At 58.9% G+C, this 24,830-nt stretch overlaps 2 protein-coding genes and 1 non-coding gene across 4 annotated transcripts; 2 read left to right on the forward strand and 1 right to left on the reverse strand.

Moving 5' to 3' along the window:
* Positions 1–5,000: 5,000 nt before the first annotated feature.
* Positions 5,001–9,779, forward strand: PRSS57 (serine protease 57). The gene is made up of 5 exons (XM_074351393.1): positions 5,001–5,383; positions 5,629–5,842; positions 6,357–6,501; positions 8,181–8,444; positions 9,564–9,779. Exons 1-5 carry the CDS (start codon positions 5,305–5,307, stop codon positions 9,726–9,728), a joined length of 867 nt encoding a protein of 288 aa, XP_074207494.1. The 5' UTR covers positions 5,001–5,304; the 3' UTR covers positions 9,729–9,779.
* A 659-nt stretch (positions 9,780–10,438) lies between these two features.
* Positions 10,439–16,835, reverse strand: FSTL3 (follistatin like 3). Of its 2 annotated transcripts, none has more exons than XM_074351396.1 (5): positions 16,574–16,835; positions 15,032–15,217; positions 12,683–12,898; positions 11,762–11,989; positions 10,439–11,671 (listed from the first exon to the last, which is right to left on the reverse strand). In XM_074351396.1, the coding sequence occupies exons 1-5, from the start codon at positions 16,674–16,676 to the stop codon at positions 11,616–11,618; spliced, it is 789 nt and encodes a 262-aa protein (XP_074207497.1). In that variant the 5' UTR covers positions 16,677–16,835; the 3' UTR covers positions 10,439–11,615. The 2 variants fall into 2 exon arrangements, with proteins under 2 accessions (XP_074207497.1, XP_074207495.1); XM_074351394.1 differs by lacking the exon at positions 16,574–16,835 and adding an exon at positions 15,729–16,317.
* A 5,493-nt stretch (positions 16,836–22,328) lies between these two features.
* Positions 22,329–22,402, forward strand: TRNAC-ACA (transfer RNA cysteine (anticodon ACA)). The gene has a single exon. It is a non-coding gene; the product is annotated as a tRNA-Cys (tRNA).
* The last annotated feature ends 2,428 nt before the right edge of the window (positions 22,403–24,830 follow it).

Raw genomic sequence — 24,830 nt, forward strand, 5'->3', positions numbered from 1 at the left:
ACGGGAAACAGCCTTGGATGAGTGCTGGAGAAAGATGGGGCAGGACATGCCCCAGCCTCGGGGGGGGGCGGGGGGGGCTGCCTTCCCCCTCACAGGCCTTTGCCCACCGTTTACAATGACCGTGCATCCATTTAGCATGAAAACAGTGAGATAAATGAGCCAAGGTGGAACCAACACGAAGACTCCGGGAACCATCAGGGCTCTGGGGGCCAGCTTTTCTCTAAGTGTGCTGTGTAACCTTGGGTCTGCTTCTTAACCTCTCTGAGCCTCACTTCCCCACCTCCTAGGACTGCTGGGAGGGTTTACGGAGTGAATATAGGCGAAGGACTTGGAACAGGGCCTAGCACATGCTCACTCAGGGGTTGACAAACTTTTTCTGTAAAGGGCCAGACAGTAAATCTTTTCGGCATTGCGGGCCAGTGGGTCTCTGTCGCAAGGACTCAGCTCCGCCATTGCAATGCTATAGTGGCCAGAGGCCGTATGGGCCATGTCGTGTGGCTGTGTGCCAATAAAACTTTATTTACAAAATGGGCATGCCCACCCTCAACGTCCTCTGGGCCTTGGACTCCAGGGGGTCTCACACTGGGCTCTGTGTGGGCCCCAAGACCCCACTCCTCCCTGTTCCTGGGTCAGAGACCCCTTCCTTTCCCAGCCCTGACCCCAGCTCAGCCCACAGCCCCCAGGGTCTCCCTGCCCCTCTCCCCTCCTCCCCTCGCCCTCACCTGCCCCACTCAGACACTTCTATAGCTCCCCAGGGCCCTGCAGCCTGGCTCCTGGGGCCCAGCTGAGCCCTTGAAGGTGCCTTTCCTTCCCCCGCCCTAGACACGCACCCTCCTCCATGAGCACCCTCCCCACCTTCCCAGTGGCACTAAAACCCTGCCCCTTCCTTGTGCTCCTCACCCACTCTGGTCACTCTTTTCCCACTTAATTCTGCTGTGGATGATGTCTTGCTGTTGTTTCCTGGCTCCACCAGGCAGAGATGTGTCCCCGGCATGCCAGCCGAGCCAGCACACAGCAGGCGCTCAGCCAGTAGAGCCAGCACACAGCAGGCGCTCAGTAAACGCTCGTGGTATGAATGACTGCCAGTCTCCCACTGTCTCCTCTGACTTTCCCGAGGGAAGGATGGCGCTGGTGTCCAGTTCACAGATGAGGGCGTCCAGAGCACCCAGCCCCTGGCTGAGCTCTCGCCAGCGGCCTCAGAGAGGCACCTAGCTCACCCATTCCCCAGAGGAGGGGACAGAGGCTCAGACAGCTGTGGGGGCAGCTTGGGGACCCCAACGGTAGCCAAGCCGCTTCCCCCACTGCCCCTCCCAGCAGAAATCCTGGAGGCTCTGAGGGCAGACAAGGTAGAGGAGGTGAGGCTCTGCCCGCCGGCCTTGGTTCACCCATCCATGGAATGGGCTTGTCAGGGCCCCCACGTGCCAGGTGCTCACACCTACACGACCTTTCTCCAGGTCCAGGAGAAGGTCTGCAAGGGGTAATGGTGTCCATCACGACCCCACACTGATCCTGGCTGCCATCCAGAGTGGGTCTGGCTGCAGTTGGAAGGGCTGTTGGGAGGGCTGTTTATTCTTGAGGCCTTGTCGTCCACTTCAAGAAAGAAGAAGCAATTTCCTTGGAATGTGAGTTAATGGGGTTAAAAAGTGAAGTGTGGGATTTAAGGAAAAGTGTCACTGACTGACGTCTGGCCTGTGCCCTGTTCCAAGCACCAGCCCCACTCACAGACGAGGAAACTCAGGCACACAGGAGCCAGCTGGGGGTGGGATGGGGTCCCTGAGCTCCGACACCAAGTCTTGGGGGTTCCTGGGACGATTTTGAGCTTTTCTCAAATTCTCAGGGGTTCTTGACCACCCTCCATGCTTCTGCAGCTGTTTTGGGCTGTGGGAAGGGGCTGTGCACCTACTGAGCACCAGCTGCATGCCCCACTCAGGGCTAGGTGATGAGCACCTTCTGCATGCATGCCCCACTCAGTTGCTCAGGAACTGACTATGAGCTAATCTCCTCAGTATATAAAGAGCCCCAACAAATCAATAACAAGTGTAAGCATTCAGTAAAAGGAGCTATTATTATTATTATTGTCATTGTCACTGTCACCATTATTGTTGTTGAGTCGGCTCTGACTTGGAAAGCCACCCAAATCCTCCATGGAAAGACTCTTCAGGGATGACAGTCTTGGAGTTCTGGGTTCAAGACCCTGTACGGACCAGCTGGGCTCCTCTTTCTGGGCCTCTGTTTAGGAACTGGAGATACTGAGTCCCACCCAGGCCACTCCTCAGGGCTTCAAGGGGCTTGGTTGTCTGGAACGTGAAGGACGGTTGCTGGTTTCACAACTGCTCAGCAGACAAGAAGGAAATAGGCCAGGCTGTGGGGAGGCTCGACCCCTGGCAGAGCCAACAGGGGCTGGCCTGAGGCTGCAACCCTGGCCGCACTGCTCCCTTGCTGTGCAGCCCTCGTCAAGAGCTTAACGTCTCTGTGCCTCTGTTTCCCCGTCAGTAACATGGGGACAGAAACAATACTGACAGCCTTGGGTTGCTGTAGGACTGAACGTATTCCACACACCTGCAGCTTCAGGTAATACTCGTACCTATCTGCCCCCAGGGGGGTGTGGCTGGGGAAGTGACCGAGGCCTGGGGTTGGGGGAGCAGTGACAGGACAGCCCCAGGCCTGGGTCCAGAGTGGACAGGAGCTACCAAAGTCTCCCAAGGAACCCTCCACTACCGAGGCATTGACTTCAGAGGGAAACGCGGGGCCTGGCTCTAGCCGAGCCCCAGAAACAACTCCCTCCGCCCTCGTGGTTTCTGTTTTCCTCCTGGCCCCAGGCCGTGCTGCATTCCTGCAGCTGCTGTGACCATCGCTGCAGACCCAGTGGCTCAGAATGACACGCGATGGCCTGGTCAGTGGGCCTCGCTGGGCTAGAACCCAGGTGTCTTCAGGCCAGCAGGGCTGGTTCCCAGACCAGCGGGTTTCGCCCTCTCCCTGCCGTTTCCAAGGCTGTGCCTCAGTTTCCTTGTCTGTAAAGCAGGGATGATGATAACACCCCTGAAACACAGGGAACAGAGGTTGGCTAAATACTGCCCCACGATGTCCCGTTCTAGTCCCCGGACCCCTCTCACGGCAGAAGGGACTCTGCAGGGGGGGATTAAGTTAAGGTCCCTGGGACAGAGGTGACCCTGGATTCCTAGGGGACCTGGTGTCATCACAGGGTCCTCATCAGTGGGAGGTGGGCGGTCAGAGTCAGAGAGAGACGGAGATGCTGTGCTGCTGGCGGTGAGGATGGAGGGGGGCCGCGAGCCAGGGATGCGGCGCCTCTAGAAGCTGGAAGAGGCAGGAGCCGGTTCTCCCTGGAGCCTCCGGACAGACACCCCCTGCACATGCCTGGATTGAGCCCCATGAGGCCCGAGCAGGACTCCTGACCCGAGGACTATCGGAGAATCAATCTGTGTGGTTTGAGGCCACGAAGTTTGTGGTGGTCGTTACAGCAGTAGCAGGAGACTCACAGTCACTCACAAGTGCCAGGCATGTGTGAGAGCCTGGCGATATTCGGGGGTTCAGTGGAAGGCCCTTGCTCACCCACCTTGCCCCACAGGGACCCTGAAAGGTGGGATTGTGCCCCTACAGCCAGGGAGAAACACGTCTGTGTGACGTCTCCTGCGGCTGCCGGGGTGCTGAGCACCATGAGGTGGCCTGGCAAGTGGCTGCCTGAGGGGTGGGCTGCAGGTCTGGAGGGCTCCAGCCTCAGCGGCCCATGCCTGCACCTCTGGCAGCAGGAGCCTCAGCACCTTCAGGGTGGTCCTGGGGCCCAAGCTGGCCCACGCTGAGTCCACTGGCTTTCTTCCACACAACGTATGCGACTGTGCCCTGCCTGCTCTGTGATGCCCAGCCAGACCCCAAGACCCCCAGCTCCTCGGGGTGGCCTGGCTGGCTGGGCCAGGCAGGGCAACCCCACCTCAGAGGAAAGGGAAGGATCCAGGCTGGTGAACGGGCTCAGGACAAAGCCTGGAGCTGGGGAGGCCTCCAGCCATGATCATCCTTACTGTAATTCCTGTTACTCCTCTGTCTCTCCCTCTGCCTCTCTCTCTCTTACTTTATCTCTGCCTCTCTGTCTCTCTCTCTGTCTCTGTCCCTGGATCTCTCCCCACCTCCAGCTCCACCCTCCTTCTCTGTCAACCCCACGCCCTGCCCAGGAGGGACCCGCTCTGCACCTGCGGTCATGCTGCTGGGTGATGCTCTGACGGGGGCCGCTGTGGTCCCCCAGGCCTGGCGAGGGGCCTCATGCGAGACATTCCGAGGCTCCAAGATGTGTGCAGCCCAGCGCCCTGCAGCCTCTGTCCCATGGTGGGCATCACCGGCCCACCCTCTCTCTGCCCCTAACCGTGACCCTGGCCACCCTCTCTCTGCAGGGTGAGCCCCAGCCCCCGGTCCTTCTCCCAGATGTGGTGCGGGGACGCCTGCTTCCTGGACATTCTGCTGTGCCTCCTTCTTCGTGACAGACAGGCGAGGCGGCGCAAGGCCTCAGCAAAGCCTCTCCCAAGCGGCACGCAGCCTCCGACCCGCCTGTCCCGAGGCCTTGCCACTCCCTCCCTGCTCCAAAGCCTCCACAGCTTCCCAGGCCCCACAGGAGAAGCCCCTGAGCCCCTCCTTCAAGGCCCTGGACTGACCCCCACAATCCTGGTGTTCTCGAGTCACCAGTGCCCACTTCAGCCTTGGACCCAGATCACCGCCTCTGTGCCCCCAACCCTGAAAACCGTCAGCACCGCGAGGGCGGGGGCCTTGACACCACTGTGAGCCACCTCCAGCACCTACTGGAGGCCGGCATACAGCAGACACTCAGTACATGCAACAAACACAGCAGTGGCCACAAGGCTTTCCAGGGACTGGGGTTGCACGTGGGGAAGCAGGCAGTGACAGGCAGGGCTGGAACCCTACCTCCTTCAACCGGAGAGCTGGCTCCCAACCCTGAGAGGCAGCAGCCAACTGTGTACCAGGTGCTGTGGGAAGGTCCGCACACTCTCAGCAGGGACGTGCTGGGTAAACTGAGGCACGGAGAGCAGAGGGACCTCTGGGGTCACACGGCCAGGCAGCCAGAGCCCCCTTGCCGCCCCCCACTGCCCTGGCTCTTGGCCTCCATGCAGTGTGGTTACCACCCACAGCCCCAAGGCAGGACCAGTTCAGAACTGGGCGTTGCTGGCGGGGCCAGGGCCTCTGACCACAGGCCACAGCCCAGTTCCCCCTTTCTGGGCCGTTAGAGAGGGTGGGGGCTGTGGCCTGCGGAGCTCTCAAGGGAGACGCCAGCCTGTGACAGCCATGGGGCCCAGGGTGGGAGGCCGGGACTGCCTGCTGCTGGCTGTGACAACTGCCCTGGTGCTGCCCATGAGGCCCCCAGGTGAGGCGCCCCTGTTGCCCCGCCCAAGCCCGGGAAACCCCAGGTACACCCATGCGGGCCCCTGCCTGATGCAGCTACTCAATCCCCCAGAAGGCTGTTCTCTAATGTCTCCACTGGGAGTGGGGCAGGAGGACCAGCTGGAGTCTTGGTCAGGCCCAGGCCCAGTTTCGTGAGGTCGGGACCCACTCCGAGCAAACTCCAGGCCCTGCTCTGCATCTCTCCATCTCTGCCCCTTTCTCCCCCAGCCCAGCCAGCACCTAAGCGGTCTCCATCAGCCCTTCTCCCCGGCCCACCCCTGCCTGCGAGCTCCTGGGGGGCACGGATCATCGGGGGCCACGAGGTGACCCCCCATTCCCGACCCTACATGGCGTCCGTGAACTTCGAGGGCCAGCACCACTGTGGGGGCTTCCTGCTGCGGCCGCGCTGGGTCATCTCAGCTGCCCACTGCTTCAGCCACCGGTGAGCCCCGGCCCAGGTCCTCCTCCCACCAGCTCTGGGTGGGACAGGGGCTTGTGCAGAAGGAACTCTGAGCTGGGCCCAGTTTACCAGACAATGGTGGGGGGGGGCAGCAGGAGAAATACAGGAGGAGCAGCCGCTGTGCCCACAGCGCTACAACTGGCACGGTCATCGTGAGTCCGCTGTTCTAACTGTCACCAACATTAATGCTGCAATCATTGGAGGCAAGACTACAATTAAGGTGGGGATTATAATAAATATAAATATAGTGAGTGTGATACTCTCAGTGTATTTTTATCAGCATTGTAATTAGCATAGCAGTGATTGGAGTTAATTCCATCATCAAGGTGGGAATGGTAATAAACACAATGCTTATCATCTCGGCTGGCAGGAGGATTAAACGGATTTGCTCCCCCCTGCTCCCCCCAATCCGGTTTCACAGATGGAGGGACACCAAGGCCCATGCTGGGCAGCCCTCACCCCAGTCTCGCTCACAGTGCTCCCTCCCCACCTGCAGAGACCCCCACATGGGCCTGGTGGTGCTGGGGGCCCACGCCCTGAACACATCAGAGGCCACACAGCAGGTGTTCAGCATCTCGGCTGCTGTCACACATCCCGACTACCAGCCCACGACTCATGCCAGTGACATCTGTCTGCTACAGGTGAGCTTCCTGGGGGCGGGAAGCCTGTCCCTACCACCCTGCAATGGCCTGACCTGTTTTAAAGACACCTGGAAACAGTCGGGTCACATCCCTCTGCCCTCCACGCCTCCCACGCTTTCCCCCTCGGCCCCCAGACACCTTCCTCGTTGAGCTACCAGCATTCCCAATAGGCTCCCACCCCTGGGTCTTTTCACTGGCCATGCCCCTCCTGGTGCACCCATCCCTAGACTCTGCGTGGCTTCCAAGTCTTTGCTCAGTTGTCACCATCTGCTCTGCCGCATCTCCCATCTCTTCACCTAACCCCACCTCTCCGGTGTCAGCACTGCCCACTCCTGTTAGCAGCACCTGCACCACTGGCTCCATCACTGTTGTTCACTGCCTCCTCCCAGCCTCAAGGGCAGGGATTTTGCTCTCTCTTAAGGCCAGAAATGGTACACCGCAGGTGCTCAATGTTCATGCTGAAAAAGTTGACAAATGGGACTCTAGGGCCACCAAAGACCCCACCCCCTTCCCCCTCCCCAGGCCTCTGTGTGGCTTTGCTCCCTGCCCACAGCTGTGCATCTATTTGGACCCCACGTGGCCCCTCCTTCTCAGGGGACCACCCCTCCCGCAGCTCCCATCCAGGAGCCCCAAATTCAATTCCAGGCACTCTGAGGCTTCTACTTGAAAGAGAGAACATCCCCAAAATGCTGTCAAAATGTGGTGAAAAATCAAACAGGAGAGATGATCCATAGGACAGACACGGGCCCCTGGGAACAGGAGGGTCTGGGGTGCGGTGCTCTCGCAGCAAAATACAAAGAGGGCAGCGAGTGTAGGCGGCCAAAGCTCGCATGTGAATTTGACTCATCTGTGAAATCCCAAAGGCTGGGCCCCCTGCTCTGGTTCACCCATCCCGTGCTGCAGAGGTGAGACCGAGGCTGGGATGATCAGGGATGTGCCTAAGGTCAGGGAGTACCCACACCAGGGGCCTGAATCATCCTTCCATAACTGTTGACTGAGCACCAGCTGTGTGCTAGGCAGCAGGGACACAGCCATGAACAAACAGCCCCCAGGCTGCCCCATGGGAACCCCCAGTCCTACAGGGTGGCAGCTGGGTAAACCAGCCTTGACAGGGGCACGTGGGAGCCCAGAGGAGGTGTCTGTCCTAGCCTGGCAGTCTGGGAAGGCTTCCTGGAGGAGGTGGTGTCTAAGCTGAAAGCTGAATAGGGAAGGCACTGCCGAGAGATTCAGCCTGAAGGGGTCTTCTGTTCTAGCCAAGAGATTACAGTCTTGCACTGTGAGCAAGTGTGAGCACGTGTGGCGGTGGGCTAGGGGGATGGCGGTCAATTTACTGGCTGGAGGGGAGGGCCGAGAGGCTTTACCTTGAGGGCAACGAGGAGCTGGAGGAGGGAGGGCTTAGATCGGGGAAGATGCTTGCTAGAAAGACCCTTTGGGCAGCTGAGGGGGTGAGCCTGGAGGCCTGGAGGCTGGGGGAGGCCGGAGTCCTGGTCTGAGGGAGATGAGGCCTGATGGGTGGGGGCCCATGGTGGCAAAAGCAGCAGGGCCCTCTAACAGCCCAGTGATGGCCACCACTGATTTCTCTCCATGAGGCCAAGAAGAGACCAGGTGTCCCAGAAAGGTAAACAGGTAGGAGTGGTGGGTGGCTGGGCGAAGTCCTAAACCCAGCCCTCTCCCTGCAGCTGAACCGCTCCGCCGTCTTGGGTCCCGCAGTGGGGCTGCTGAGGCTGCCGCGGAGGGGTGCCAGGCCTCTCAGGGCCGGGACACGGTGCAAGGTGGCCGGCTGGGGCTCCGTGTCCGACTTTGAGGAGCCACCACCTGGGCTGATGGAGGCCGAGGTCTGCGTGCTGGGCCTGGACGTCTGCAACAGCTCCTGGAGGGGGCAGCTGAGCCCTGCCATGCTCTGCACCCGCAGTGAGGACCGCCAGCGGCGTGGCTTCTGCTCGGTAAGATACTCTCTGCCTGCCTGACTCCTGTCTGGGGAAAATGAGGTCCACAGAGAGGATCAGAGCTGGGCAGAGCCTTGGGGGCTAAGTCCCAGCTCACTTGTGACCATGTGGGCCTTGCCCGAGGCCATGGAAGGCCAGGGAGTTGCCCAGGTTCATAAGGCTGCCATGTATGGCTGTGCAGGTTGCGCATTGCACAAATTGCTATCGATTTGTGTATTTAAAAGCAGTGTTCAGTAGGAGGCAATAACAGATCTCAAGGAAGAAACTCCTGCTTCTAAGACCTTGTATGTATTAATGGCAAATTTGGCCCTGGTGTGGACAGAGAAACTCAGCTGGGGGCGGTGGGGGGGGGGTCTTCTGTTCCAGCCAAGAGAGTACAGTGGTTCAGATTCTGGAGCCCAGCTTCCTGGGTCTAAATTCAGACTGAGCCACTTCCTAGATGTGCGGTCTAGGAAAAGTCACCTCACTTCTCAGGACCTCACTTTCTCCATCTGTAAAACTGCAACACTAATAGTACCTACTTCACAGGTTCAGAGCTGATTCCAGATGACAATTAGGAAAATAGGTCTGGGAAAGTGAAGGGAGAGAAGAAAGCAGGGATTTCAGGGTGAGTATTCAGGGAGGCCTCTCTGAGGAGGGCTCCTTTGAGCTGAGACTTGGAGGAGCCTTGAGAAGATCTGAGGGAAGGCATGCCAGGCAGAGAGACCAGTCACAGGGCTGCCATGGACAGCTGTGCAGGTCGTGCACTGCACAGGGTGCTGCAGCCTTATGTACCTATACCAGTGGTGTCCAGGAGGGGGCAGTAACAGGCCTCAAGGATATGCAAAAGCCTAGAGATAGGAGTGAGCTTGGTTTGCTGCAGGTACAGCAAGGCAGGCTGGCACGGCTGGAACCAAGTGAGAGAGGGGGAGAGGAAGGCAGACAGGTGTGTAGGGGATGGATCTTCAAGGCCTTGAGGGCTGCAGTGAGGAGTTTAGTCTTTGCTGTAAGAGCACTAGGGAGTCACGGAAGGGTTTGAGGCAAGGAGGATCCTGATCAGACTTACACGTATCAGCTCCTTCAAGGAAAGTGAAGCCTAGAGAGGGACCCTGACCTCACCTTGGCCTCCTCTTCCAGGCGGACTCTGGGGGACCCCTGGTGTGCAGAAATCGGGCTCACGGACTTGTCTCCTTCTCTGGCCTCTGGTGCGGTGACCCCAAGACCCCCGACGTGTACACGCAAGTGTCGGCCTTCGTGACCTGGATCTGGGATGTGGTTCAACAGGGCTCGCATGGCCGCTAGCCCAGCCCCGACCCAGGACCACCTGGCTCCCTGCAGGAGTGGCCTGAACCACAGCAGCACTGAGTACACAAATGAGAGGGCTAATGATGCAAATAGCTCTGGCCTGGAAAATTCCATGGCTGGGGCAGAGGGTCCATGGGGTCCGCAAACCCTGAGAAGCCTGGTGGTGGGGGGGCGAGTTTGGGGGGCATTAGTTCCAAACAAAAAGGGCAAGATAACCAAATAAAATGTTAACTAACTAACCAGACATCATGGTCTTCCTCCAGGGCCCACCCATATTCCTCCAAGCCTCTCCTTGGCCTCCATGTGGCCATTCTGCCACTCCCTCCCTGAGGGACCTTGAGTCACAGGACCTGGGGCCCCTCCATCCTCCCATGCCTCTGTTTCTGGACCCTAAGCCAGGTGGCTTCCTGGGCTGCCCTCAGTCATCTTGACCACCCTTTCCCTCCCCTGCCCCATGAGGTGAAGACCCTCTCCACTACTTGTCTCCCCCTCCCCCAGCTCTGCCCACTGCCTGAGGGCAGGCACTGAGGCCCAGGGACCGGTAGCAGCTGTCCAAGGACATATGCCCACGTCACTCCTCTGGATGTTTCCAGAAACCCCATGCAACACCCTAATGGCACCCCAGGCCCCTGGCTGGTAACCCCCTACCAAAGTGGGGCACACAGAGGCTCAGAGAGAGGGGCAAACCAAGGCCTGGACACCCAAAGTGACTTTTTCAGTGTTTATTTCTTTGGCAGGCGAGGCAGGACCCCAGGGCAGGGGAGGTTGCCTTGTTGGGCGGCTCGGGTGAACCCGCTACTCAAGGGCACTTTTCTGGGTGTCACAGGTAAGGCACTTCCTGGAAGCTGGGAGGATGAGCACCGCTGCCCCCCTGCCCTCGCTCCAAACTTGAGGAGCTTGGCACCCCCCTCCTGTCTGAGCACCTAGTCTACACACAGGCACAGGCAGGGGATGCAGCAAGAGCCCAGGTTATCGGATGGAGCGAACTGGATGGAGTAAATCGGCCCAAGGCCAGCATCCAGCTGGCAGGCAGGGAGGGTCCTGGGAACTGGGCCTAGAGGCCGGGCCAGGGCAGAACACGAGGGACTGAGGGGTCCTAGGTCTGGACCTCATCTGTGGACAGGGCAGCGGGCACTGGGGATGCCCCTTGGACACACTGCTCCAGGGTGCCGGGTGTGCGGTAGATCTTGTTATCTACACCCTACCCTGGGCCAGTGGGTGAGCAGGGGCTTGTAGGCCCCACCAGGTCCCACGCCAAGAGAACTGGGCACCGCTGGACATGGTGCCCTGCTCTGGGCGGATGCTGGCTGCTTCACGACCAAGGCCTGTGTCAGGAGGCAGACAGTGCCCCTGGCCCTGGGATCAAGCTAGATTTCTCTCAGGGGACTTCACAGGACATATGGGGGAATTGGAGGCAGGGGGAAGGTAAGCCCCTTGGGTACCCTTGGGCTGGTGGGGGACAGTGGTTGCTTCCTTGGCCTGTCTGGGGTATCTGGGCATGCTCAGCTACACACACCCAGGCTGCGAATCACCTCCTCACCCCCTGGTCCCTGTTCTAGAAGGCCAGGGTGCTGCTTCATTAACTGCTGGCAGGGAATCCCCAGCCCTCTTGGTGGCAGTGATAATTAACAGAGTTACCCCCAAGGGAGTAGAAGCGTGGTATCCGGGGGCCTGGGGTGAGGCCCCTCCCACCAGCCCTGCTCCCAGGCCTCTTTCCCTCAATTCTTCCAAGTGTCGTCAAGTGGGGAGGGCGGGCACTAGGGCTCCCGAAATGGTCGCGGTCCAGGCTCTGGGAAGTGTCCGTGGGACATAAATTAGACTCTGCTGTGGCAATAAATAAAACGGGAAGGCCTTGAACGCCAGGCCCAGGCCGGCCCCACGGGCTCACACAAAGTTCTCCTCCTCCTCCTCCGACTCGGCATCTAACTGCTCAGGGGTGCCTGCAGAACGGGAGGGATGAAAAGTGAAACGGGGGCGCGGAGAGGCGCTGGGGACAGGACTCCGCCATTGCACCCCGCCCCGCGCCGCACCTGCACAGCTGCCCGGGTGGCGCACGCCAATGGAGCGGCCCAGGAAGCAGGTGGCTTGGCGGAGGTGGCACGAGGACATATAGGTGACGTTGTTGTTGCCACAGAGCTCCTGGCCAGGGCTGGAGGGCGCGGGGCAGGGCGCCGCGCGACACACCACGCAGTGTGCGCTGCCCGTCTGGTCTACCACACATGACTGTGGCCGCAGGCACACCACGTGCGCGCACGATTCTGCGGAGGTGGGGGCGCCGGGGCGAGTCAGGGTCCAGGCTCGGCCCCAGGCACCGCCCCCGCTGCGACCCCGCCCACACCCGGTCCCCCTCTCAGACCCGCCCCCCTGGTTGCACCAGAGCCCCTGCGCGAGCCACGCCTACACCTTCAAGATCCACCATCAGTCCTCCGCTCCCTCTGACTGCACCAACAAGCCCCTTCGAGACACCTATATCTCTCGCCCCATGAGGCCCAGAACCCCCCTTTCCAAACCTGAACCCAACTCTTCCTCATTCCCGACCCCACAAAAGACCTAATGCAGCTGTACACCAGAAGTTGATACAACATTGTAAACTGACTATACGTCAATTTAAAAAAAAAAAGACCTAAGCCAGTGACACTGTCTTGGAAGTACAGACTCCCTTTGCTAGGCTCCGCCCACGCGCTCGGCATCTAGGCCCCGCCTACCATAAGCCCCGCCCAAATAAGCGAGACCTATCATAGGCCCCTGGGCTTTAGACCCCGCCCCCTTCCTGCCAAGGCCCCGCCCCCGCGCACTGCGGCAGCATCGCCGGTAGAGCACACGCAGGTCTGGGCGGCCCTGCTTCGCGCCCCGCCCTTCGGGCCCCGCCCCGACGTGCTGTAGCGGCTGCCTCTCACAGGACACTCAGGCCCGGGGGCCCCACCCCTCCCGCAGGCCCGGCTCCAACGTACTGCGGCAGCGGCCCGGGTACATGACGCGCAGGTCCGGGTGGCCGCGGCAGCGCGCGGCGCGCAGCTCGCACTCGTCGCGGTAGGTGGCGCCGTCCGAGCCGCAGACCTGCAGGCGCGCCGGGAGCCCCGCGCAGTCGGGCGCGCACTCGCAGCGTGGACGGCCCCCCAGCATGCGGCAGGTCTTGCCGGGGCCGCACTCCACGCCTTCGCACGAATCTGTGGACACAAGGACGCACGCGTGGGCTGCAGCGCGCGGCGGAGGCCCGAGGTCCTCGAAGCCCTCGCGCCCCCGCCTCCTGTTATGAGGGATAGAGGCCGGGCCGGAGAGGGGGGCGGTCCGGAGCCCAGGCGCAAGGGGCAGGGGACTGGTTTGTGGTATAGGGTCAGGATCCGTTAGGGGTGAGATTCAGCCATAGCCCGAGTGGACCAGGGCTCGCTACTGCTTCTGGGGCTGGGGCCTCTGTCGAGAGGTGGGGCTCAGTGTGGGCGGGGAGAGGGTCTCTGCCCGATATCTGGAGGTCCAGAAAAAGGCTTCCACCCCCGGTCCGGTTCTCGCTCCGCAGCTGGGCAACCCGCTCGGGCTGACGTCTGTTTCCTGATTTACGCGCGTTTCTGGGAAGGCCGGTGGGGGGCCAGCTGCGTCAGCCCGGGGGGCTCCACCCCGTCCAGGCGCGGGTCCGGGGAGGACGGGCAGCGTCTGTTCCCGGTGCCTGCCAGGACCTCCCCGGAGGAGGCGTCGGGGAGGGCGCGGCATCGGCCTGGTCTGAGGCTCATTTCCTGGAGAGGGGGCCTTCCACAGCCCGAGCCTTCCGAACCAGGGATTACCACCCCCCGCAGTCCCATTTCTCAGGTAGGGAAACAGGTCTGGCTAGGGTTAAGTCTCTCTCCCCGGGGTCCCCGCCCCCACTCAAGCCCCACTAATGGCTGCTTCTCGCCTCTCAGGTTCAGTTCAGCCTCCCTACTGCCCCCACAAAGTGGTACCGTTTTGTTGTCATTTTGCAGACGGGGGAAACTGAGGCCTCGTCACAGCTAAGTAGAGGAGAGCGAGCCAGGGCACCTCAGCGTGAGAACTCCAGTCCAGACCCTGTGCACCCCCAGTTCTGTGGCTGGTGGATCTGGAGGGCCTACCCTGAGCTCGAGTTCACATTTCGGCCTCAGTTTCTGGGTGTGTAAAGTGGGGCTGGTGGGGGAAACCCACCTTACAGGGCGAGCATAAGATGACAGATGCTCCTAAGAGACTAGCCCACGCCCCTCATGTCCCTCTGCCAGGGCATGTGGGCCGCACCTGGGCGCCTCCCACGCTGCCCGCCCACACGCACATCTGGAAACGCTCCCCCGGGCGGCTTCACGCAAGCGGGAACGGAAGTGGCAGGGCTAAGTTCCTGTCCCCAAGGCCAGATGAGGTGGGGGGGAGGGTGTCCTGGGCCATCTTATGCCCAGTCCAGGCATTTTCTGAAGTCTGTCCTCCCAGAAGCCATAACAGCTTCTGGAGGGAGCCAAGGCACATGGCAGTTGAGTTCAGGACCACCCAGCCAGGCTGATCTGGGATTAATCACAAAGCCCTCAGCTCTAGCCTCCTTCCTGTTCCCCTTTCCTGACCCCACCCACCAGGGTCCAGTCCCAGGCCATGATCTCTGCTGATGCTCTCCCCCATACTATCCCCAGCTGGCAAACTCCTAATTGTACCCCAACACCCCGGCTCTAAAGCCCACCTCCTTCAAGTCATTCCCACATGTTCCCGGTGGGTCCTTGCAGGTTCAGCCTTGCACAGGAGGCTAGGAGAGTTCCCATCCCTTCTCCGGGGTGGAGAATATGTCTTGACTTAGTCATTTATTCATTCTGCCTTCAGAGAGCTCCTAGTCTGATGGAGGACGCAGCATTTCACAGAAGGCACATGTTTGCTAAACTGCAGCTGCGGCCCTACCTTGCGGACCCCAGAATCTGAGGCATGAAGGGCAGTAAGTGTTTGGGAACACTACATGTGGGGTCACAAACCCAAACGGCCAGTTGGGGGAAAATCCACCTTCCTCAGAGTTAGGGGTGAGTGCACTTCCCCCAGGTGGAGTGCAGGTGGGAAAGGCCACCCAAGCAGAGAACTTCTTGTGAGCAAGGGCCTAGAGGCAGGAAACCAGACTGGGGAGTCCTCAGAGCTTCCTGAATCCTCAGCTGAGGGAGTCTGAGGCCTGGAAACCTGAAGGCCCCCACCCCTCTCTGAGCCTGTGATCCCCTCCATGGTGCTCTGGCCGGCAGTCTCTAGCTCCTCATCCCCCCAAGACGGAGAGCTCACTCTCAGCAGTCCCGCCTTTGGCCGCAGTGACTCTGGCCTGTGGCTGACACCCAGGGTCTCACCTTTGCAGGGCAGGCAGTGGACGAGCCCCAGGAAACCCAGGAGGCTGATCTTGTTCTCCGGGTGGGTGAAGTTGGACCAGGCAGTGTCAATGTTGCCAGAGGCACAGCACTCAGCTCGGCTCACGTCGGTTTTCAGCACCAGGCTGCAGGTGGCCTCTCGGCCCTGCTGGAGCCAGCAGACACCACCTGTGGACATGGAAGGCAGTTCCTACCTGGCCAGGGGGGCCCTCCTGTGCCCCTCCCCACACCCAGGCCTTGCCCTCCCACAGGCTCCTGGGTTGCAGGGATGCACACAGTCGGTGCTCAGTCATCACAGAGTGGATGATCTGCCCCCAACCTGGGAAGGAGGGGCAGAGAATGCACAGGTGTCCCCACCTGGGTCCAGATTCTTTAGGGATCCTTCCTCCTCTCTGCACTCCGGACCCTACACTGCTCCACCACCAACCCCCACCCATCCCAGGAAGCTCTCCCCCCTGGCTCCAGGCCCCCAGCCCGGGCCTGGCATCATGCCCAACCAGTCAAATGCCCAGAGCTGGACTGTCAGGGTCAGTGGGCCCTGGGGCCGCCTCTCCCGCCTCTGCCCTCTGTCTAGACAGCGCCCGAGGGCACGCGGAGCCCCCTCAACCGGCAGCCCCCCCTCGCCTGGCCCGCCTCTTACTCACTCCAACTTGGGAACATTCCCTTTGCATGAGCTCACCGTCTCCCCGGGGATGCGGCCTTCGGGGAGGGGGCTTGGCTCTCCCCTCAGTGTGAGGCTGGGGTGGGGCTGCAGGGTCGGGTGGGGGGCAGATGGCTCTCCGTTTCTGCGCTGTTAAGTGGGGGTAAGGAGTTGCCACAGCCCCCATTCTAGGGAGCTCACGGGCTCCCAGGCGCTGTCTGAGTACCTCCCAGGGACCAGTTCTGGGGACCCAGCACCTTGGTACCACCTTATAAAAGGGGAAACTGAGGCCAGGAGTGGAGATGTGACTTCCCTGGCGTCCCCACAACAAGTGGCAGGTATGGGATTCCAATCACCTGTCGGCCTAAGCCAGACCCAGGGAAGATCGGAGACCCCAGCTAGAGGTCCCGAGTCCAGCTGCCCCGCCCAGCCTCTGGGGCGTCGGGACCCAGATGATCCCAGTTCAGATCCCAGCTTTGCTCGTTACAAGGTTACAAGCTGTATGACTCTGTGCCTCAGTTTTCCCCTCTGGAAAACAGGCATAAAAGGACCCACACTATCCAGCTGTTGCACAAATTCCAAGAGGGAAGAGGTAGACACTAAGCGCTCAATAAATGTCACCAGTCATTGTGACCAGATTCTTGCCAATAAATTGTGAAGGAGTCACATCTAACCTCCTGCTGACCCTCCTTAAGGCCTTTTGGGGCCCAGGAGAGGGGAGCCCCAAGCCCTCCCTGATTGAACCTGCAGTGGCCAGGGATCCTCTCTCGGCCCCCAGCTGCCACCGCCGCTGTCCCCCTCGACCTCGCCTCCCGGGACCCGCATTCCAGGCAGGCCCACGTGGGTGGCCCGCCCCGCCCGCCCCTTCCGGCCGCCCCACTCACCGGGCGCGGGGTCCCCCGAGCCCACGGAGCCCACGAAGCCCACGGCCCATGCCAGGGCCCCCCAGGGCAGTGGCCACAGTGGCCCCGGCGCCCCGGGACGCATGGCGAACGCAGACGCGGAGGCGGTGGCGGCGGCGGCGGCGGCGGCGGCGGCGGCAGCGGCCCCCGCGTTTGACTTGCGGGCGGCGGGTGACGGGTGACGGGCGGCGGGCGGGCGGCAGGGAGGGCGGCGGCACCGACTTCCAGCGCGCGGCCGGCACTCCCTATAAAGGTCCCGCTGGCTGCGGGCGGGGCGGGGCCGGCGGGCCGGGGCGGGGCGCGTGAACGGCGGGGCCCGGGGCAGTGTCGCGCGCGATGTGGGCGCCAGCTGGTGTAGGGCGGGGGGTCAGACCTCGGAGCCGGCCCTGGGGGTGTGAGTTCGAGGTGTCGCCCTGCGTTTGAGGGGACTTCTGCTGTAGGGCTGAGCAAACTGGTGACCACGGGGAGCACGTCTGCAAGCCTGTACACCACGTCGTGGTTTACATGTGGTCATTTGTGTGACCCAACTGTGGTCTGGGCTCCTGGCCCGTCCTCCCCGTCCCTACACACCCACACACTCGGGGACCTCGGGCCCAGCTGTTCCCTGCTCAGGCCACCCAGCTGGCCACCTGGCCTCTGGAGCCTGCGGGCACAGCTGGGTGTGAACAGGTTGAGGGGGAGATGCTGCAGGGCAGACAGCAGCGGAGGCGCGTGGCAGAGAGCCCCAGAGACGCAAGTGGTCCCCACAACATTTCAGACGGCAGTGATCACACCACCAGACTTCCAAAGTGCCCAGCGTGTGCCTGGCCTCTGCCCCTCACACCCCGGAGACTGTACCAAACTCCCCAGGCCACATCAACAAGAGCCTCCTGGCTCCTCTTCTCGAAGGTTCAGTGCTCCCTGTTCTCAGCCACCCTGGAATCCTGGGTTTCCCACAATTTACGATGGTGACATCGGGATGGGCCTGGGGAGCATGGAGTCCACTGGGGCCTCAGTGCAGCAGGATGCTTTTCCTATTTTGGAGTGATCCCTTCCATCTTGGGGGCCTCCCAAACCGTGAGAGCATCTTAACCTACTCATGGCTCCTGGGCAGCCCCTCCATGTTTGTGTTTCTAAGAAATAATTAATGACCATCTCCTGGTGACAGGGACTGTTGGGGGCTGCTGGGGTATCAGATTGACCAAGGCAGATCCAGTCTTGTCCTCACTGAGCCCATGGTTTGAAGAGGCCATAGACAGCAAAATACATAGACAAACAAATTAATATATAACTTCAAAGAGTGGTAAATGCTTTTAGGAAAATAAAAATGATTGAGAGCAATTGGTTATCTCCCAGGGCCACTGATGCCTCATCATCTGCCCATTCCTGCCTCTGCCCCCTCCCCAAGTGTAGAAACAGAGGGTCGCTGAAGGCACAGCCTACCCTCTGCTGTTGGCAGACACCACGGCCAGACCCGTTCCTCTACCTTAGCTGCCCAGCCTGGCCCGTGTCCCCCAGTCCTGTGGCCAAGGGCCACATTACTTCCTAGCCACGCTGAGGAAGGGCTCCCAACTGTCTTGACCTGGCCTTGGCCTCTGACAGTCCAAGGGGATTCTCCCCTGGTTGGGAAATGAAGCAGGAATGAGACCCTGTGTTCTCACCAAGGGTGTGCCGGGGCTGGACAGCTTGACCTTGGCCAGGACCTGACTACACCATGGCTCGGCCACCCCGTCCTGGGCTGTGCAAATAAAAGGGCCATTGTCAGCCTGGTGTGGGTTCGAAACGGTGGCCAGCAGCCAGCAGACTCCTGCTCCCCTTCCTGATATGTCCCCCCAACCCAGAGGCTGTGCACTGGGTGACCTCAGCAAGTCGCTGGCCCTCTTGGGGGGTCTTCTTGTTAATATCTCCCATTTGTTTTCCCCATTTCATCCTGACCCAGCCTTGCAACCCGATTCCCACCCCAGGTGCCTGCTGTAAGGCTCCTCTGTAGCTCAGACCCCCACCACGACTCCCTGTGGCCCCTGTTCACCACCCCTGGTGGATAGACAGTGACAGTCCAAAGTAATCAGAGCTGTGATGGAGGATGCTGGACCTGACCCAGCCTGGGAAGATCAAGGCAGACTTCTCAGAAAAGGACTTTTTTTTAAAGTTTGGTTTTTTAAAAATTTTATATATTTATTAATTTGGGGGGGGGAAGGGAGGAGGTAATTAGGTTTCTATTTATTTATTTTTAATGGAGGTACTAAGGATTGAACCCAAGACCTTGTGCATGCTAGGCATGTGCTCTGCCACTGAGCTATACCCTCCGCCCTCAGAAGAGGACATTTAGATTGACGTAGACTGAACTGTGTGGTGAGGGGACATGGGAAAGGAAGTAATGGGCTGTTTGTGCCACAAGTAAGAGAAAGCCTGAATACAGACCCCCTGAGACGTTTGTGTCCTAGTCCCAGGACCCTGTGAATATGTCACTACCGTTCAAGGCAGAAGGACTTGGCAGCTAGGATTACGCTGAGGACAGTTGGGTGGGAAAAGGATCATGGGTTCCCTGGGTGGGCCCAGTGTCATCACAGGATCCTTGAAAGTGGAAACCTTTCCCTCTATGGTCGGCGAGATGTAACAGGAGGACTTGACCTGCCGTTTTTGGCTTTGAAGATGGAGGAAGAGGCCTCCAGCCAAGGAATGTGGGCGGCCTCTCGAAGCTGGAAAAGGCCAGGAACAGATTCTCCCCTGGAGCCTCCAGGAAGGAACACAGCTCCGCCAATACCTTGATTTTAGCTCAGGGAGACCCACGTTGGACTCCTGACCCCCAAAACTGGAAGAGAAAAATGTGTGTTGTTTTAAGCCACCAAATTGGTGTTGATCTGTTACAGCAGCAAGTACAAAGGGGCTCTGTGCGCGGGGTTCAGTGTCGTAGTGCTGTGGTCCCTGCCTGGCTGCAGACAAACAGGGGAGTGAACACAAATATGAAGACAGTGGCAGGACAGAGACCCTGGGAGCAGGAAGGTTGCGGGGCCTCGGAGGCCTGGAGGGAGAAGGAAGCATCTAGGGGAGGCCCAGTCCAGGCGGTGCCAGCTCAGCCGTGTCACATGTGACCTTTCTGTGCCTCCACTCTCTCGTCTGTAAAATGGGCACAGTTCCCAGACATGCCGATTCCAGTCAGGATGCTAGTGACAGTGCTTGGTGCACAGGGGGGCCTGACATGGGTGCAGAGAGTCTTATTAATGAAGGAATGGGTAGGTAATTTGCCACTCACCACACCACGATGCTGTGAGCAGGCATCCACTTTACTGAGGGGGCAGCTGAGGCTGAGGGGACGAAAATGGCTTTCTGAGGGTCGCAAAGCCCCACAGGGTCGGGAATGGAGTCCACACCAGGTAAACAAGATTCCAGGACCCATGTGCTGAACCCTGGGGCAGGGATGCCCCCTCTCTGAATGGGACAATCAGAGGGAGCCCTCAGGTTGTGGCTGGCAGCACCCTTCCTGGTCCCAGCACCAAATTTTCCTTTGGGGAATTGCCTCCTGCACTCCCAGCTCAAATGTCCCCCAGAGCAGGAGCCTACACAGGCCCAGCCAGTCAGAATCATCTGACATTCAGCACACCAGGAAGAGTCAGCTCTGAGACTTTTGCTGGGAAAGGGACATCCACTTCCTGCTTGAGCTGGAGGGGTGTGAGTCTGGAGCTGCAGGTGGCTCCTGCCAATGGCCGGGGAGGGGCCAGCCCAGTGGGACACTGAGCCAAGAGAGGCAGCAGCAATTCCCTGTGCTGCCTGAACTCCTTCTCAATAAGATAAAGCTGGTTTAAGTGGCATTTCTGTCACTTGCAGTGGACAAAACCAGCTTACAATAACTCTGTTTACATTTTATTCAAGCAAAGACTTTAGGACCCAGAGCAGGGGTGCTGCAGGGGCTGCAGGAATCATGCACACCGTGATATATGCCAAGCACTGCCCCCAGGATACGGGTCATGACCCGGTCCAGAATGCTCAGGCTCACCTGACCCCACATTCCTCAAGCCAGAAGGATGCTTGTGACAGACTCCGTGTCAACTTACTACCTACAGTCCTTGGACTCGTACCTAAAACTCTCCAGGCTCTGGGAAGGCTCTGGGCCCCGCCCTCAGTCCAGAGGTGAATCCTGATTGGCGGAACAGAGCCGAAGTGACGTCAGGCATGAGCATGTGATCCAGCTCCGGCCAATGACAGGAGGGGTACTCTGAGGAGGTGGGGCTTGGAGGAAAGTCACAAATGCGGAGGCGGACTGTCTGCAGGTGACCCAGGATAACTCGGTGTATCGGTCTGCCGTTAGCTGCTCTAACAAACTGCCACAAATTTAGCGGCTAGAACAGCGCATTTATTACCGTACCTTTCAGATGATCTGGGCCAAAATCAAACGTGTTTGGGGGCCTTTAGTCGGCAGATCACAGTACTCGATGCTGTCGAGTGCCTGGCGGGCTTTGCAGACATTTGTGGCCGCGTCCTGCCTGGCTGTGTCCTTGCCCCTGGCATACAGTCGATGCTGCATCAGAACCCGTGATGGAGTAATTGGCGGTCTCCGTCCCCGCCAGGAGGAGAGGTGGAGAGATCCCACCCCTTTTCCCGGGGGTGGGGGTGCAGCCCTGGTCAAGCCCTCAAAGCTGCCACCACCTTGTGCCACTTCCCTGGGCCTCAGTTTCCCCGTCTGTGAAATGGAGAGAATCGTGATCATTTCCACCAGGGGTGGCTGGGCAGGTGAATGTGTCTGGTGACGCGTGGCAGCCTCCGTTCAGCACTGCGAGGCCCCAAGAGGGCAGGTCTCCCCTTGGATGTGAGAACCAGCGGCCACCGGACCCCTCTTCCCCCCCCCCCATCCATGACACACAGGGCGGGCCTGCGGCTGGTGGGCGAGGGCTGTTCTGACCCATATTCATTCTTTGCTCAGTTCATTTATCTTCGCAGCACATCTTCTGTGCCTACTCAAGTCTCCAGGGCTGGGGATAGGATTGTGAATGGAAAGAGGAGGCAGAAGGAATCCACGGACCTTCTCCCAGCCCATCCCTGTGTCAAGGTCACCGGGAGGCATGTCCCAGGTGGAGGGCCTCTACCAAGACGCCACCACGGGGATGAGAGATGAATGTGGACCGGTATGTGGCATTGTGTCCCCCCGTGCTGATTACTTGATTTGGTAAACCTGCTGCTGGTTCAGGAAAGGGAGTGGCCTGGCTTTGGAAATACACGTGGGTGTGTTTGGGATAAAGGGGTGCGGGGGCAGAAACTCTGCCAGAAACTCCACACAGACACACACAGAGAGCAAAAAACTTTAACCACTGGTGCATCTGGGTCAAGGACACATGGAGCCCTTTTGTATTCTTGAAATTTAGAAACTGTTTAAGATGAAGTTAGCAGCACTGAAAAGGCATCAATCAGGGGAGAGAGGGTGGAGGTGTCCGACTCCCCTACCGGCTTCTGGGGTCCTGGTCCTGACATCTTATTCCTGACAGATTCCTTGAGCAGGTAGAAATGAAGGAAGTTTGCTCTAATGGGATCGTGACTGCCCCCTCTGGGGGAATGGCTTGGGGGACATTGGAGATTATGGGGCTGCAGTGTCCTGGGTCTTGGTCTGGGTGTGGGTGACTCAGGAGTCCCAGAACATAAAAGAACAGGCCACTTGAACAGAACTCTCAGGAGTGACTGTGTGTGTTTTTACTTCCAAACCAACAAACATCAACAACAAAGTTTAAAAACCAAACCAATTCCACAAACCAAAATATATGAATCGGGGGGAGGGTATAGCTCAAGTGGTAGAGTGCATGCTTACAATGCACAAGGTCCTGGGTTCAATCCCCAGTACCTCCTCTAAAAATAAATAAATAAACCTAATTACCCCCTGCCAAAAAACAACCAACCAACCAAACAAACAAAAACCAAAATGTATGAATCAAAATGGGAAAAATAAAGGAAAAAAACACCAGTTAAAAAGTATCAATAAAAAATCAAAAACAACAAAAAAATGCAAATGAGAAACTAGAAATCAAAAACATAAACCAACAAATATAAATAAAAAGAAAAAAGGACATACGTCAAAATCCTGAAATGAAAGATTAAAAAGGAAACCAAAAAATGTGTAAGCAGCTGGCACTGTATTGACACCTGTCGGAATATTGCCCAGTGAGGCAGTGTCCTTCCTGCTCAGTGCTTCTCAGTCTCTTGCCCACTCTGCTTGGAGGATAGAGTTGTCTCCTGCCCTGTGGCAGCCCAAGAAACTGAGGTGGGCTCCAGGTGGACACTCAGATGGGTGTGGGGTGTCAGAAACAGCTTCCCCTCTGCCCATGAGCCCTCTGGTTCAGCGTGGTGGCAGTGGGAGTAAAGGGTCCTACTAGGTGCTGGGTATTGGCTTCACATATTGGGAGATCCCACTGATAACATGTGGATCTGGGGATGGCTGTGGGGGAAGGAAGGGTAGAGGGCCCTGGGCATTTGGGTGCAGTCGGGGATGGGGGCTCCCCCAGGAAGGGCAGCCCCCTGAGAACCAGGGAAAGAGAAAGGACAGTAGGAATGGTACTCCCAGCACAGGGTAGGACCAGGCAGGCAAAGGCCCTGAGATGGGATCCACCCATGGGGGCCACTGAGGCTTGAGGCTTGCCTGGGGAGGGTGGGAAAGGGGCAGATGAACTCAGGATGGGCAGCAGGGCCCACTGAGGACCGAGGAGGTGCTTTGGGTACCCATGGGTGCCCTACGTCTAATCCAATCTCAAAACTCTGGGAGACAGTTTCTGTCACCCACCCAGAGAGGTTAAGTAAGTTGCCAAGGGTCACACAGCCAGTGTCACCTGCGCCTTCTGGCTCCAAGGCCTCTTGGGCGGTACCTCATACACTTATGCAGAATAAATGAGTGAATGCTGGTGTGAAACAGGCCAGGGGCTGAGCTCAAGAGAGACCTGAGGCAAACAGCCCCTCCCTGGACCTGGGCTTGCCTGGATTCCCAGAAATGGGGCTGGGGTGTTCTCTGGTGGTCAGAGCAGGAAAGGCCTGGAATTACCTCAAGACTTGAAGGGACAAGATGGTGATTGGCAGACAAGTCCCTGTTCCTAGCCTCCTGATATTCAAGATCCTGTATACACAGGCTCCAATTTTTAATTCCTTGGCATCCTGGCTCCAATGCTCCCTTCATATCCAACCAAGTCCTATTCAGTCCTTAAAGCCCTGTCTCCAATTTCCCCTCCCCTAGGAAGCCTTGTCTATCTCCCCAGGCAGAGCCAGGGCCATCCTCAGGGCTTATCCACTGACTCAACCTCATGGGGCTGGTCTCCTCCAGCCATGGAGTATTTCAGAAAACCATTTTCATTGCCTTTGTGTCTGTCATTTCCCCTGCTGTGTCCTTGCACTCAGCAAAGGGTCTAGCATACAACAGGTGCTCAATAAATATTTGTTGAGTGGATAAAGAAATAAATGCATGATTGGCCTGGAACTAACTTCAGAAATGATCCTGGCCTGCTGATTAATTTTGGGGGGTGGGTGGGATTTAGCTTTATCTGCCCTCTCCTCACCCCAGAACATCACAGAAACAAGGCTACACCTGGCAGGCCTCAGACTCTCTTAGCCCATGCGTCACACTGAGGCATGGGAGGGCAGGCCTCCTTGGTCCAGGAATGGGTCTTCCGTCTGCGTGCGTTCAACGAATGTTTATGGAATGCCTGCGTGCCAGGCTCTGAGTCCAGCTGAGAGCAGGATACAAAAATCCCTTCTGTTGTGGAGCTGACGCTACAGTTTGTCAGGTGGAAATAAATGTTATTGAAGAGGGCGTCTCAGTAGATGAGACATTAGTGCAAAGACTTGAAAGGCATGGGGAAGAAAGCCATTCGGGTGTCTGAGGAACGGTACACCAGGCAGCGGCACAGGCAGTGCAAAGGCCCGGAGGTGAGAGCGCGCTGGAGTGTCCAAGGAGCAGTGAGGACAGATAGGTGAAAGGACCGTGGGACTTGACGAAGAAGCAATAATAAAAGAAGCGGGAGCCTCCGCAGGTTTGTATATAAGATGAGGGGCTCGGCCCCGCCCCGCTCAGGCCCTGCCCCCGAACTTCCCTGCAGCCTCCGGGCCTGGCCCCGCCCCCAGCCCCACCCTTGCACCACGGTCCAGGTTGCCAAGGAGACTCGGCCCCGCCCCTCGGTCTCCCCCGCAGCCTGGCCCCTCCCCTGCCCGGCGCCGTATGTAGTCTGTCCCTCGGCAGCCACCGTCGCCCGGGCCATAGCCTGCCGTGCGCGCCGCCAGCCCCTCTTCCGCTGCC

This window comes from Camelus bactrianus, chromosome 22 (genome assembly GCF_048773025.1).
Source record: "Camelus bactrianus isolate YW-2024 breed Bactrian camel chromosome 22, ASM4877302v1, whole genome shotgun sequence".
Taxonomy (NCBI): Eukaryota; Metazoa; Chordata; class Mammalia; order Artiodactyla; family Camelidae; genus Camelus; species Camelus bactrianus.

What these genes read in the sequence shown, in the direction of transcription:
- PRSS57 (XM_074351393.1), top strand. Translation starts at nt 5,305, where the DNA reads ATGGGGCCCAGGGTGGGAGGCCGGGACTGCCTGCTGCTGGCTGTGACA. An exon ending in GCCCACTGCTTCAGCCACCG is followed by an intron (nt 5,843 to 6,356) that starts GTGAGCCCCGGC and finishes CCCCACCTGCAG; the next exon opens with AGACCCCCACATGGGCCTGG. An exon ending in GTGACATCTGTCTGCTACAG is followed by an intron (nt 6,502 to 8,180) that starts GTGAGCTTCCTG and finishes CTCTCCCTGCAG; the next exon opens with CTGAACCGCTCCGCCGTCTT.
- FSTL3 (XM_074351394.1), bottom strand. Translation starts at nt 15,876, where the DNA reads ATGGGGGCTGTGGCAACTCCTTACCCCCACTTAACAGCGCAGAAACGG. An exon ending in CCACTGCCTGCCCTGCAAAG is followed by an intron (nt 12,899 to 15,031) that starts GTGAGACCCTGG and finishes TTGTGTCCACAG; the next exon opens with ATTCGTGCGAAGGCGTGGAG. An exon ending in GTACCCGGGCCGCTGCCGCA is followed by an intron (nt 11,990 to 12,682) that starts GTACGTTGGAGC and finishes CCACCTCCGCAG; the next exon opens with AATCGTGCGCGCACGTGGTG.